At 45.5% G+C, this 15,556-nt stretch overlaps 1 protein-coding gene across 2 annotated transcripts in view; it reads left to right on the forward strand.

The window, feature by feature from the left end:
* The window catches only part of HERC3 (HECT and RLD domain containing E3 ubiquitin protein ligase 3), a 111,837-nt gene that overhangs the window by 74,862 nt on the left and 21,419 nt on the right, over nt 1-15,556 (forward strand). For both annotated transcript variants that reach the window (XM_084626355.1, XM_084626356.1), the window contains exons 18-23: nt 154-324; nt 1,138-1,281; nt 2,718-2,884; nt 4,117-4,183; nt 6,124-6,206; nt 13,992-14,175. In XM_084626355.1, coding sequence (XP_084482481.1) covers nt 154-324; nt 1,138-1,281; nt 2,718-2,884; nt 4,117-4,183; nt 6,124-6,206; nt 13,992-14,175 — 816 coding nt within the window. The remainder of the gene's footprint in view (nt 1-153; nt 325-1,137; nt 1,282-2,717; nt 2,885-4,116; nt 4,184-6,123; nt 6,207-13,991; nt 14,176-15,556) is intronic.

The following is a 15,556-nucleotide window of genomic DNA, read 5'->3' on the forward strand; positions in this document are numbered from 1 at the left end:
ATCAGACGGCTGTTGCTGGTGTAACAAGAGGCAGAAGGGAGGAAGACCGCGGATTGGTCACAAACTAGTTGCTGGTGGTGGTACGACAAGAAATAAATAGTGCCAGGGTGCCCTGCTTTTTTCAGTCTCTCTCTTTTTTGTGCTGTTTTATAGGTGGCGATCAATGGGGCGAATTTGCAAAATGTTTTCATGCTTCTCACTCTGGAGCCTCTGCTGGCCAGAAGCCCTTTCCTAGTTATTCACGTCCGCAGGAGCAACTTGGTTGGCGATGCTTTGAGGGAGCTGAGCATTCATTCAGATATCGATTTGAAAAAGCCTCTGAAAGTAAGATCCTTCAGGAGTTTTTTCCCTAATCTGCCTTATTTTCCTTGTTTCCTTCTCAATTCTCTTGGAAAACTGTTTCCCCCAATCCCTGCCACCCACACACTGGGCTCATAATAAGGTATATTATCCACCAGAGCTATAACTAGTAGCAGGGCTTCATCCAACCAATGGGGGGATGTGTCTGCCTCCTTCCTGATCAGCAGGCTTTGTTGGGACTGGTTGGCTCAATACCTTTGGGCTTCTCCCTCCTTGTAAAAGGACCAGGTAAAGGAAGCCCTAGGGAGGGGTTTGGCATCCGATGTGGAGGACTCCGTTGATGTGGCTACTGTATGTGTGTGGATGGGGAGGGGGATGTGAGACCAAAGTGAAAACAAACCCCAGAACAAGTATCTTGTTTTTATACAGTGTTATGCAATGTCTCTTTGCCATTTTGCAGGAAGAACTAGGCTGGGTCACCTAATAATGAACGTGCTTTATGTCTGAGAAGATGCCGCAGAGTTCAACAGCTGCTGGTATCCGTGCCCCTAACACTTGTGACCAGGAGAACTGCCCTCCTACTTGTGGGGAGGGAGTGTGCTATGACCTGCAGAGCAGCTTATTATTTATGACTTTTCCTCCACCCTGCCCACCCAATATGTTGAATCATCCCTTTAAAAAAAAAAAAAAGTCTTCTTAGTACTTTGCTTTCCCCCTTGCCTCCTGCATTGAAGCTGGTGTTGTATGTTATTCATTTGCATGACCTGTGATTAAATTTGATGCCTCTAATCTACAGTCACATTCGGTATCCTGATCAGTTACCTGTTTTCATGGCAGGTGATCTTTGATGGCGAGGAGGCTGTTGATGCTGGAGGGGTCACGAAGGAATTCTTTCTCTTGTTGCTAAAGGAACTCCTGAATCCCATCTATGGAATGTTCATCTGCTATCCAGAATCGAACCTGTTGTGGTTTTCAGACACGGTGAGTCACTGACCTGTCTGCATTGTTAGCACACACGTGCTACATTGAAGTTAGTGACAAAAGCTATGTGAGAGAAAGTAAGCTTCCTCTCGTTTTTTTCCCATGATGCTAACTGATAAGTGTGGAGCAATTGGACGGTGTGTATTCATTGCTTGATTCGATAGTTTGGTGTCTCAGCTATACACTGGGGAGGTACAAAATCAGAGACTTCCGATCATAAGGACTCCAAATTTCTGTGCATCCCCTGCTCTTCATATGATCATAATCAATACACTACAATATCTCATTCGTGCACTGAGCTTTTTAATGTACAGTGTCAGGCACCCGTGACATAACAATTAAAATAGCACAGTTACTCTGACTTGCCTACCTCTGTTTTGAGTGGTGTGGAATGAATGTCAGGTATACAAGAAACGGGTCACTCTCTCTTCTTAGCTGCAGAATTGAAAATTGCATTGTCGGGTAGTTGTTCAAGTATGTATGGTGCTTTTTTTTAAATAACCTGATTATTTTTAAACTTGAGAAAACAGCACATTACATTTTGTAACCCACAAATAACATTACTCTGCAATTGTTAGTACTAACATTGTGAAAATAGTAAATCAGACGGTGCTAAGAATAATTGTAGTATACACATGAGAATATCCCATTTAGATGGTTGCAAAGTTTAAAAAATGTGTGCAACGCTATTGTCACTGACACACAAATCTCAAACCAAACAGCAATGAAGACGGACGTGAAATACATCAGTAGCGACTTGTGTGCTCCTGGATAACAATGCCGTTATGCATGACTTTTAAATGAAAATAGGCTTTTTTGTTTGGATTGAAACATTGTCCTGCAGTGTTTGGAATGGAAACATTGTGGCCTTGGGAACCTGGCTCTTCTCTCATTAGGATCCAACTTCAGGGATGTGCAAAAGGCATAACAGATTAAAAGTAATTCGGCTGTAACAATCTAAGGTGGTGATTCGGCTGAGGCTCCAGTCCTGCCATGAGCTCTGTGTGGACTGGGGGTTCTGCTCACAGGGAGCTCATGGCAGGAGTGGAGCCTAAAAGTGATATTTTTACATCTGTCCCTCTTAAATATCTGGGGCCAGTTCATTAACAATACAATTATTAATAATGACTTACAGTAACATTTACTGGATGGGCGGTGCTGTCCAAACAGTCAAGGAGCACAGTCTCGGCTCTGAGACGTTCACAGTCAAAGGCCAGATTTTCAGAAGAGCTCAGCTTCCATTTAGGCAACCAACTGAAGTGGCTGTGTTTTCAGACAAGCTCCACATCTCTACGGCAGCTGCTTGGGGGCCGAAAATCAGAATCCAAATTGTGATGCTGCAATATGTTTATATCTGCAGGGGGAATATACGTTGGTGTTCCATTAAGCTGCGCAATGAATTTTGTTCTAACTGTGACTTCCCTATGTGTTCGAAGTGTTTTGTAGAGCACAACTGGTTTCACTTGATCGGCATAGTATGTGGACTTGCTATATACAACTTCACTGTGGTGGACCTCCATTTCCCGTTGGCGCTATACAAAAAACTATTGAATGTGAAGCCCTGCTTAGAAGACTTAAAGGAGCTGTCCCCTACAGAAGGAAGGTATAATGCTGAAGGACTATCTAGGCTGCTGCTCTGACTTCTAGTGGGGACTGGGAGGGGAAGGTGTTCATCTGAGAACAACGTATGTTAAACTGGTTAATGTTAGTTTAATAAATGACCTGCTCACTCGATCAAGTAATTAATTCTAGGGGCCCTGATCCACCAAAGTGCTTAAGTACATGCTTTATTCTAAGCACCTAGGAGTCCCATTGAAATCAGCGTGCCCCCTCACGTGCCTAAGTGGCTGACTGAATCTGGACCAGAGTGGAGTAGGGTCGTGGGGGAGGCTGCTTGTCTTTTGAAGCTTTCAGCAGCCACATGGGCATGTAGTGGGCTGCAGGTCGGGGTTCAAGAGATCTGGGTTCTAGTCCGCGCTCTGCTGCTGACCTGCTTGGTGACTTTGGACAAGTGACATTGCCTCTCTCTGCCTCTGTTTCCCCCATTCTAACCTTGGTCTGACTTATAAGTTAAGACTGTAAATTCTCCACCGTACAAGCTCTGTCATCTGTTCATTGCTTGGCCTGATGGGGCTCTGATCTCTGTTGGAGCCACCGTAAGCGACAGTGATGATAACCGGCGAGAAAGGCAATCAAATGTCAAAGAGGAATGGCTTCTCCTGAACACAGGGAAACTGAAGAGTTAACTCGCTGAGCATTGTTTTTCCCTAGCTCTCACAGGTCGCAAGGTTCAGGTCATATGAGATTCTTGGTCTGATTATCATCTGACATAGATTGCTGTGTGATTTTTTTTTTTAGCTCAGAGTTGAACCATATTTAAAAAAAAGAATTGATGGGGCAAAGTGAGAGGCCAGGAAGGTACAGGAGTCCTGCAGCCACATTTTGGGAGACATTGGTGGGACTCTAAAAAAGGGAACTATGGATGTGCCCCCCCTTCTGCAGCCCTCACACCTATCTTGTGGTCCTTCAGAGCTAGAAATCAAATGCTTTTTCCAAGCAGTGGGCCACTAAACAGGATCCTTGTTCTTGTCAGACACAGACTAGATTGAGAATTTGTAGTGCTTCATTTATTCTAATGCACACGTGTATATGGGAATGCATGTCGTTGGGCTCCTTTACACAACCCAGAATTTCTCTCTATCTTGTCCTGTTACTCTGACTTATATTATTTACATTCACTGCTGGGGTTTTTCCTTTAAACATAAAGCACAGAGAGTATTGCCTCTTGGTTGTCTGATTTGTCTCCTTCTCCTCCCTCCCCCGCCTGTCTCATAGGAGTCTTCAGCAGCTTTTAGATTATCCTGGGGATGATGTAGAAGAAACGTTCTGCCTGAACTTTACAGTAAGGCAAATTAATACCATTTGTCAGTGATGTGATTTGTTGTGTTGGTGCCCACAGAGGCCACAGACACGTGTGGGTGCTGTGGGTTAGACACAAACATGCCCATAAAATACGTGCTGCATATTGCAGAAATGTTAAACTTCCTTGCAGGTATTCTACTGTTCTTGTGTATGTGGTCAAGAAGACTGCGCTGCTCAGTGGATTAGTTTTCGAAAGTGCCCAACTCCCATTTTCAGAAATCACCTAGGCACTTAGGAGCCTGTGTCTCAGTGACTTTCACTGAGGTGTAGGCTCCAAAGTCCCTCTTGAAAATGGGGCTTTGGCTCCAAAGTCACTTGGTTGCTGTTGAAAATGTTACCCCATACCCATCTTTTTTTTTTTTTTTCCTTTTTCTTCTTCTCATAGACTTTAAGGTCAGAAGGGACCATAATGATCATCTAGTCTGACCTCCTGCCACTTCTATCATTCTGTTGTTGGTAAACAGTGCAGACTCCTTTTGTGACTTCAAACATTCACAGGGAACGATATTTTACTATTGTGTCAGACCTTCCTTGAGCCAAAACGCTGCACTACATCACGAGGACACTGGCTTTGGCAGGCTGAAATAGTGAGGCTGCAAAAGATTTTCTCCCAGCTAGTAAATGCAATTGATAGCCTCTGCAGTGGGGTGGAAATCCAGGAGAATCTCTGGTTTCTCTGCCTGGTTGCTCAGTCTGAAAACATGCCCCCAGAGGCACCTCGCTCACTTCAAAGTTACGATACCATGGCAGGCCCCAAAGCTGAGATGGTCTCACATGGAACAGGATGTTCTGGGTAGGCCCTAAATTTACAAGTAGGTGCTTATCACTGTCCTGTTTTATACAGAGGAGTGTCTGGGGTGGAGATGGATGCATTAGTCCAACATCTGAGCACACCTGTTACTAGCAAGAAGACACGAAAGCTCCTTTCCCAAGGGACTCTGATATAGCTGATATGGCCAGGTATTGGGTTGGATATTGTGAAGAAATCCTTCCCACCTCACTGTGCTCTGGGAAGGCTAGACTTCATCTTGTTTGATAAGGGAGGGCTTTTAAAATAAAGCTGGCTTATAAATCTTGGCTCTAGAGTGAACCAATTTTGGGTCTAACACAGCCACACCCCGGTCTGTGCTACCATTCAGGGTGAAGTCAGGAGGCTTTAGCACTGATCCCATCCGCCTATAAAAAGAAAAGTTAAAATAACCTTATATAACTTCCCCCAAGCGCTTTTGTGCCTGGTTTCAGGCAAAAGGACATCTTTACTGCTGTGTTGATGCCTTGAACTGGATTCATAATTTTCCCCAAATGGTCTGAAGGAGATCTGTTTTGTGGCTCATTTGTGCTGGCTGGCTAAAAATCTGGCTCATAATATTTTATCAATGAGACACTTTAAAATAATGATTATGTATGGAGTGCCTTTGTACTGCTGGCATTCTAGCTCTGTTATGAACAGAGACAAAAGTGGCACATCAGACTTATCAAGTGGTCTGGTAATCTACTGGGAGAGTAGATTAATTGAGCATCCTGCATTGTCATTATTCAAAGGGGACTTTGTTGGTGCCAATACACATGGCATTGGTTAAATGTAATTTTTAGCAGTTATCAATCTCTTGTTTTTCAGCATGCGGTTGACTTAATAGGGTGGCTTGGTTCTCTTTTAGGTTTGCATTTGGCTTTGATTGCAAATCATGATCTAAGAGCAAATGTTGAGTATGAAAAATGATGCAAGCAGAGAAGGGTGTCTGTGTATTTTTTTTCTCTAACTCATCATATCTGTTTTCCCAGCCTCCTTCCCTAGCCCTTTGTGTGTCAGTAGCTATGCACTTTACCTGGAGCAGGTAAAAGAACCCTGCACCATCCTGCAAGCTTGTATGGTGACACACACAATGGGAAAACAACTTTTTTATTTTTTTTTAAACATAGATATGTAGAGAAAGCTATGGCGTGACAGAGCAGAAGAAGCTAATACCAGAAGGAGACAAAATTACTGTGCAGAAGGACAATAGGTGAGTTACTATCATTGAGCAGCCATGGCAACCGAAATGCTTTTTTGGTGATGCCTACATCAGTGGGCACATGGATGATCACGAACTGAGACAGGGGATAGATAGGTTAACGCAGGGGAAATGTTGGGCCAGACTTTGAAAAGATGTCAGAACCCAGTGGGTCCCATTTCAGCACTTAAATAAGTGACCAGATTTTCAAAACAGTTTAACTTCCTACCCCTTATTGTTAAGGCCTGGTGAATGACCCTCACCCCATCTCACCTGCACTCTCTGTATAAGGCCCTATCCATCACTTAAGCCCATAATGCAGCTGCTAATCTCCCTTTGCAACTGATTATGGGGGAGACCAAATACGAAAACACGCATCAAGACTGTAACAGAAGACATAGACGTCCATATAAATGGCCCTTCCAAAGGCCTGAGCCAAAGATGACACTTGAAATCGTCCGTTCCAGAGTGGAGGGATTCTCTGCAGAGAAGGCTGCCATTCTGTCTGTATGGAAGCAGACATATGCCTGCGAGAGAGAGAGAGAGAATAGCACTATACATCCCTGGCATGCATATAGGTTCGAATGCTGAATGCAACGTTTATGGCAGCACAATACTTGCATGTGATAAAAGGCTGATGAAAAACAGTGTTATGAAAGATCATGGTATCATGGCTGAACTTGACCAAAGCAGTACTTTCTGTTACATGTGAACAGTTTGCATGGCCAACTGACTTCCGCCTGACAGAAAAAACATGCCTTTTCATAGGCGACTTTAAGAGTCACCGGACCATCTGGGGACATCCCAGCAATGACAACCATGGGGAAGAAGTTAGGAAGTGGGCAGCAACAAACAACCTGACTCTGCTGTATGACCTCCCAGGACAAATGCTCTTTCCAAAGTGCATGGTGGAACAAGGGGATATATCTAGCTCTTGCCACTTCTGAAAATGCAAGTAACTTCAGAAGGGAGGTCATGGCAGCAATCCCAAGATTGTGGCATAGGCCAGTGCAAGTCACAGTAGAGGCTGCAGTACAACCCAGGAAAACAAAGTACCTGCCAAGATTCAACCTCACAAAGGCTGACTGGGAAGACTTTACCTCTGAATTGGATGAATCCATCTGTATAAGTACTGTGACACACGAGAACTCTGGAGAATTTGTCTTGCTGTTGTGGAAGATTGCCCAAAGAACATCCCAAGACATTGGACGTTATATGTGGACTTTCAGAACAAACCCACCAACAATATAAAAGTTATTCAGAATTGTTGACTCAATGAAGAAACCACTGGGCTTGGGGAAATGCTTGTGAGAGAGATGACAAAGGACGGGTGCAACTGCTGGAGGTAGATGGTTGAAACAACAAACCTGTGGCACAATAGCAAAAAAGGATGAGTCACCCTTCGCAAGCTGAACCCGGATGGACAACAACCAAAGCACACTGCCACAGTCTGTCCCAACCAAAGTGCGCACTAACTCATCCTAAATGGGAACCCAGCCCACAAAGCACAGTGTGAAACAAAACAATTCAAGTGGGAGGCTCACTCACTCCTCAGAGACAGCAAAGTCCACAGTGAAACAGCTCAATACTGCGGAGCTCACGATAGCTATGAAAATTCTGAAATGTGGAAAGGCAGCTGGATGTGATGGTGTATCTAATGAACTATTACTACACCTAGGGCACAAGAGCACAGAAGTATCTACCTGATTTCTTTAACTCTCTTATACGGAGAGAGGTCAAAGTGGTTGCACTACTCAAACCACGTAAAGACCTTAACGATGCAAAGATTACTGTATCCTTATTGCATTACCAGTATCCTTATTCTGATCAACCTACAAGTTACATAAGCCGATGAATATAAGTAGAATAGTTTAGTTGAAGGGCAACTGATTTGATGACCAAGCTGATTTCCGCCCAGGATGTTTATGCTGTGGCCAAGTTGTAAACCTAACTCAATAAATTGAAAATGGCTTTGAAACCTGCAAAATTACAGGGGTAGTGTTTTATAGGTCTGTCCGCTGCTTATGACACTGTGAACCATTGTTCACGTCTTCTGAACCTGGCAAGAATTTAGAGCAATATTAAGATGGTCCAGGTCATCTCCTCTCTGCTCAAGAATCAATGTTTCTTTGTTGAGATGGATGATTAGAAAAGTAAATGGCGAACTCAACAGAATGGGTTGCCCCAAAGTTCAGTTCTAACACCCTTGCTGTTTAATGTTTACACAAGTTACCAACCAGAATTCCCCAATGTGTAAAGATTTATTTATGCAGATGAGCTTTGCATCGCCACCCAGTTGGAAAGATTTGAGGATATCAAGCACATTTTAACTGGCTCCCTGTGCATAGGTCAAGAATACTATTGAAACACCATCAGGCCAAGAGAAAACTCCAGATATTGGGGGATGATACAATCTTTGAGCATTATAAATATCCATTGTACCTTGGGGGTCACATTAGACTGAATGTTGACATACAAAGAGCACATTAAGACGTTGAAAAAGGAAAGTGAACTCCAGGAACTGTGTACTTCAAAAAAAATTGCGAATACAAAATAGGGAGTTGGTCCCAAACACTCAGAGCAACCAGTGTTGCCTTGTGTTACTCATTTGAGCAGTTCTGTGCACCATTATGGTCGCATGTGAGCCATGCACACAAAATTGATACTGACCTCAGTCAGTCCTGTGGGACCATCACAGGGACTTTGAAACTGACTTCTACACTGCCTTGCGGTGATTGCACCACCATCAGTGAGCTTGATGCTTTCAGTAGGAAGGCCAGAGAGACAAAACCAGGTGCATGATCCAAGACAGTCATTGTATGGATGCATTCCACCACCCAAGAGGCTGACGCCCAGAAAGATCTGTGCCTGTATAATTCCTCACCACAAAATACCACAGGGGAAGGCTACAGAATAACAAAATGGTGAGAGAGGCTCCTGATCCTGGAGAACCTGTCTCCTTCAGAATAACTGCCCTCATGCACTGACCTAGAAGGAGAACGTTGGTATGCTCTAAACTGAGTGAGAGCTGGGGTGGCAAAGACTGGTAACAATATGACTTAAGTGGAAGCTGAGGAAGGACCCCAAATGTGAATGCGGAGAGCTTAGGCAAACACGTGAACACTGCCTAAGGCAGTGTCCTCTGTCAACAGCTTGCACCCCTGAGGTACTGTTTAAGATAAGCGATAACACCAGGTCTTGGTTGTGGTTTTGGAGCTAGATGATGATGATGAGCTGCTTATGTAGTGTATAGAGCACTGAATGGTCACTCCACAAATGGTGATTTTCACCCTTGAAGACTAATTTGAGATTTTGCAGGACAAATACTGGACATGACAGTAAATTTACTGAATAAGGTTAAGTCCAGCAGACTTAGACTGTTAACTCTTTGAAGTAGGAACCATCTATTTTTATGCATGTCTGATACAGTGGGGCCTTGATCAGAGGCTGTAGGTGCTACTGTAAGACAAATGGTAATTAACTCCTTTCAACTTGAACCAGCTCTTTGGATTAGAACCAACACACCTACCTTTTTTCTTTTTTTCAGCTATTAAACGGTTTTCTTCTCTTAATCCTGTAACTGGATTTTTACAAAGACTGTTTTTACTGGAAACGGCACATAATTCTTTTTGGGATAGTGAAACAGTGTGATTCAGTGACTGCTCGTTAGCATGTCTTGGGATTGGCACTGGGAATCTTCAAGAAGTTGGCAAACTTGACAAAGTCCTTCTAATCTGATTATCTAAAAAAGGGGTCTCCACTGGGATGTAAATTACGCACCTTTCTGCAGATGAAGACAAAAGCTTAGGACACGTCTATCTTAGAGAAAGAAGTGTGTATGTTAGCTTGTTCTAGGGTAAAGCACAAATGGCTGTAGCCTGGACTAAACATTTGGGGAGTGTTCAGTTTAGTCTTTGCAAATGTGTTAATGACCTGGAGGCTGAAAAACTCTGGAGAAGGTGGAGCCTGGACTAGACTTTAGCTCAATCAGTTTAGCAAATGCTGAAGTAGAACTGTTTTCTCTTGACTAGAATTCTGAAGGTATAGATTGTGCTAGCAAACCTGATCTAGTGTCTAAAGTCTAGTGTAGACAAAGCCTAGCTGGCCAGCCATAGTCACCTGTCAGCACTACTGATTAATTTGCCCCTTGGACTTTTCCCTCATTGTTGAAAATTCATTTAGATCCACTTGTTTCCACCTTCCCAGGGTAAATAACACTTCTTGCTCATTATTGTTCCACATACCACACCAACATGCCCCCTCGGAGTGCAGATGAAACAGGATCTGGTTAATTAGTGACTCTCAGGGTTTCATTGCTTGATGATTTTCCCCTCCATTCCTCTCTGCTTTGGAGGCAGTGAGATAGATCTGCTGCACTTCCTTACCCCAATAACCTGCTGAATGCACACCCTTAGGTATTTCATACTTCGGAACTGCTTACCTGGACATTGATATACTGGATATGTGGATAATACCAAAGACAGGTGAACTGTGAAGCATCTGCAGTGATCCCTTCTCATAGTTGCCACGTAGGATTTTACATCAAAATGACCATGTTCCAGCCAATGTTCAAGTAAAAAACTTCTGTTGAAGCCACAGGGGCAGAAAAAGGATGTTGGGCAACAGATCAGTGTTTAGTGTCTTGCCGTTATCAGTGGGAATTTCCCCAAGGGCTCCGTCAACTGTCAAGAAAACAACAATAAAAGATGCACACTGGATAACCAGTTTTCCCTCCCCCTGCTTCCTTATTTCAGGCTTTCATGTCTCTGTCTGTTGTTTCCTTTCTTTATTTTCTCACATTTCCCTTGTGCATGCTACCCAAGAGCATATATAAGAATCTCTTTCTCCCACTCTTCGGGAGGTCACCGTTTTGTTTTTTGATTGTGTCCTCTTCAGATAGAGACCCAGCTATTGGACTCTGCTCCATTTCCTGACTCGCTTAGCAAGCGAACAATAGTGTGAACTGTTACCAAATGTCACGCAGAAACAACTGCTGGAAGAATTCGGGGAAGTCAAGTCCACCCACATCCCAAAGAGAAGCCCACAGACAAGCTTTAGGAGGTCTCTGAGTTTGCCATGTTACTATAGGGCATACTGAAAACAGCTTTAAAGGGAATTATTGCTGGGTCTTTGCATGAATAACGTTCTTCTGAAAGTAGGCATTTGTGAACTATTTTGGTAAAAGTGTAGTGAGGAGAGGGAGGAGGGTGGAGAATAAATGTGTCCTTAGCAAGAGGTGGAGGAGTCATAATGATGCCTGGCGCAAGACTCTGGCTTTTGGTGCCAAAGGCTACAGGATATTGTGTTTTATTCCAGTATTGTTCTGGACCACCCTCAAAGCAAAACAGTGTGTAGTTCTTGTAATCCGGGAGAAGCCTGCTACTTCTTGCCAAGCTCTCTCAAGGCTGGTCTGCATAGTTTTTTGCACCAATTGAATGCTAAGAAAACCATTTTACTCAAATTGGTACAACCCCTTTGTTGTGTGGACCCAGTTATACCCTATCAAGGTGTTTATAACAGGCTATACTCTTATACGCACATTTACCCCGGTATAAATGCATCCACAGTAGGGCTGTACCACTTAATAACTCCATCGGCAGCATTCTGCACTCAGCCACGTTCGGACAGTGCATGGAAGGTGTGGCTATCTCCTCCACAAATGGAAAATCAAAGAATCAACAAATTGTGACCCACCACAGACAACTATCCCACCCCCACAACAAATTGTGACCCACCCAGCTACCCCAGAAGCATTAGAGTGGCTTTTGAATGTCAAGATTCAATTATAATCCCAGCTAATTGGTTTTTAAATGCCATATGAAAGAAGAGGATGACTCCATTGGGTTGTTTACCAATTTAGTAAGCTGGAGCAAAAACTGTGTGTAGAAATACCCTAATATTTTATTCTAATCCAGGAGTTGGCAACCTTCGGCACGTGGCCCGTCAGGGTAATCCTCTGGTGGGCCGCAGGACATTTTGTTTACGTTGACCGTCTGCAGGCACGGCCCCCCACAGCTCCCAATGGCTGCGGTTCGCCATTCCCAGCCAATTGGAGCTGCGGGAAGCGGCATGGGCCACAGGGACCTGCTGGCCGCTGCTTCCCACGGCTCCCATTGGCCAGGAACAGCAAACCACGGCCACTGGGAGCGGCGGGGGGCCGTGCCTGCAGACGGTCAATGTAAACAAAATGTCTCGCAGCCCACCAGTGGATTACCCTGACGGGCCACAGACCCTAGTTCGAATCTTTTCTAGATGACTTTATCCTTATGTAGAAACCATGGCACCCTCTACTGGGAATCTCCAATATTGCATGAGTTCACTTAACCATATTAGCATCTTCTAAATGAAGAAAATCTCACATGCATTTGTAGGAATAAACACTTCAACTGAGTCACTTCTTTCACCCTGCCTGGCCCTCTGTGTAAATTAGAGCAATGTCAGGGCTTCAACTCTGCTTCCCAGGGCCCCCTATCAATTCTTAAAAAGCCAGAAATAGCTGTAGCACGGGGCTCTTGATTCACAACACCCTCCTGCCCTCAGCTCTCCTACTTCTTCCTCCAGACCGTCCTCAGCATACCCCCTACGTTAGGGGTGCAAGCAGGGCTGGCATACAGCTCTGACACCAGTTCTGCATTGACCATGGAGGCCTTTGTGCCAAGGATATTCTCAGGGAGTAATTTCTAGCTCTTTCCGAGCTCCTTTACACTGCCAGAGTGGTGCAATGAGATCTTAGTGTAACTAAGAATCAGGTCCTTTGCCTTTCGCTGCTTTCTGTCTGTTACTTAGGTTAGCTGTTACTGGGATGTATCTGACTCTAGAATTTCCTTGTATCTTTTTTCTTCACAGCCCTCAGCACACACAGCATGTGTGTTAATGGAAAAGAGATGGAAGTTATTGTAGGTTTAGACCAAGGCTTTCTAAAATAGGACCTCCAGTTTAGGCTCTTCTGAAGTGCTGAGCACCCAGCATCTGCCAGTGAGCTCTGTCCAACAGGTGCCTAAATATAGACTTCTTAGGCTCTTCTTTTTGAAAATCTTGGCCATAGTCTCTGTCCCTTTGGTTTGACTCCCAGCCATGAGGAAAGCATCAACTCAGGGCATCAGGAAGTAGCAGGTCAGTGTAGAGAAAGTAGGAAATGCTGTGCTGAGTGACTTCCCCCCTCCTGCCCCAGTTCCCTAGTCACTTTACTGGATGGCTGAAAGGAGCAGTAAGTTATTTCGTGCACGTCTTAAACATAGGGCTGGGAGAGCTGTGCTGAGGGGCTGATGTGTCCTATGGAGACCTAATGCTGACTTCCGCTTTAGTGGAACATCAGCTGTAATGTGGACTGAAATGTGCACAGCAAAGAGAAGGACTCCCTGCCTCAGCAGCTCCCAAAGGCTCAGCTGACGCCTAGCCCTCGATGCTCTGGGCATCTGGATGCTCTGCCCATAAGTGGGTCTGTCTTCATAATGCACAGCATGTGCTATCTGAGGAGCTCTCCACTGCCAGTGGGTCAGACAGGCCTACGATACCACTTGCTCTCTGACTCTTTACACTCGTGTGTACCGTTACCGGAGAGCCTTGAGACATGGGGTGGACTGGAAGCGTTTCACTCCAGCCTCCTGAACAGCGTGTCCATTTTATTCATAATACACAGAAGTCCCCTTTTTAGACCTGACTGAGCGTGTGTGCCTCTATAGCTTCCAGCCCACTGCGTGAACGGTCAGTTCCTGACAGTTTTTTAATAAAACACAGCAATGTGAATAACAATATTTTCTCTCTCCTCTCTCCCCTCCCCTTCTCTCAATACACCAGGCAGGAATTTGTTGAGGCCTACTTGAATTACATCTTCAATCTCTCCGTTCATGAGTGGTATATCGCTTTCTCCACCGGCTTCCTGAAGGTGTGCGGTGGGAAGGTCCTGGAACTCTTCCAGCCCTCAGAGCTGAGGGCCATGATAGTAGGAAACAGCAACTACAACTGGGAGGAAATGGAAGAGGTAAGCTGACATGGACATCTTTTCTGTTTGTCTTCTTGGCCACAGAAACCAGGAAGGATGGCCCAGTGCTTAGGGCGCTAGTCTGGGACTCAGGAGATTGGTTCCTCAATTTGACACAGACTTCATGTGCAACCTTGGGCTTGTCATATAGTCTCTCCCTGTCTTAGTTTCTCATCTATAAAATGAGGGTAATAGCACTGCCCTGCCTCGCAAACGGTGTTGAGAGGAGAAATCCACTGAAGATTGTGAGGTGCTCAGATATGATGGTAATAGGGGCCACATTAGTACCTAGAAGGTAGCTATCATGGGGGTAGTATTAAGTATATCCATGATCTGGACACTGGGTGCCCACTGCAAAGGGTTTGGATGGGATAGAGCCCTCAGCCTCTTATGGGAACTTTCTCTTGTCTCCTCACTAGAGCACCTTCTCCTGATTCCCTTGAAAGTCATTATCGCCCGTCAGCTTTCCTGCCACCAACAGAGGAAGGCAGGAAGAGAAGGATTTGCACTATCTTTGTTTAGGGGTGAAGTCTGGATTCAATGGAGGATATGAACACAGAATAGCTGGTCCCTCTCTCAGGGGGAAATTCACCGTGGGGCAGAGAGGGCAGCGGAAGGCCAAGAGTTTGAGTGGAACTCATGTAGTACACAGGGCTTGTGCTGCCCCTCTGCATGAGGGTGAATTGTACCCTCTAAATACAAGCATATAATCTAGTTTCTTTCCCTGTTCCACACCCATAAGTAGTACTGGGCTTGTACTGTAGACCAGTGGTTTTCAAACTGCAGGTTGCGACCCAGTACTGGGTCACGGAATGTAAGGCACCGGGTTGTGGCAGCTCTGGTCACACTGCCAACCAGGCCGTTAAGAGTCCTATCGGCGGTGCTGCCCGGCTAAGGCAGGATAGTCCCTACCTGTTCTGACACTGCGCTGCACCCCGGAAGCAGCCAGCAGCAAGTCCGGCTCCTAGGCTGGGGGGGGCCACAGGGCTCCGCACACTGCCCCCGCACCGAGCACTGGCTCTGCACTCCCATTGGCTGGTTCCCAGCCAATGGGAGCTGGAGGGGGGGGGTGCCTGCGGGCGAGAGCCACGCTTTGCTGCTTGCATGCCTCCGCCTAGGAGCTAGACCTGCTGCTGCCCACTTTCGCGGTGCCAGGACAGGCAGGAAGCCTGCCTTAGCACCCGTGCTGTGCCGCTGACTGGGAGCAGCCTGAGGTAAGCCCGTGCCCCAAGCCCCCGCCCTGAGCCCCCCTAAACCCGGAGCTCCTTCCTATACCCCAAACTATTCATCCCTGGCCCCAGCCCAGAGCCCTGACCTCCTCCTGTACCACAACACCAAGCTGCAGCCCTGAGCCCCCCTCAAACCCAGAACCCCCTCCAAC

Source organism: Lepidochelys olivacea (genome assembly GCF_965140295.1).
Source record: "Lepidochelys olivacea isolate rLepOli2 genome assembly, chromosome: 4".
In the NCBI taxonomy this organism is placed as follows: domain Eukaryota; kingdom Metazoa; phylum Chordata; order Testudines; family Cheloniidae; genus Lepidochelys; species Lepidochelys olivacea.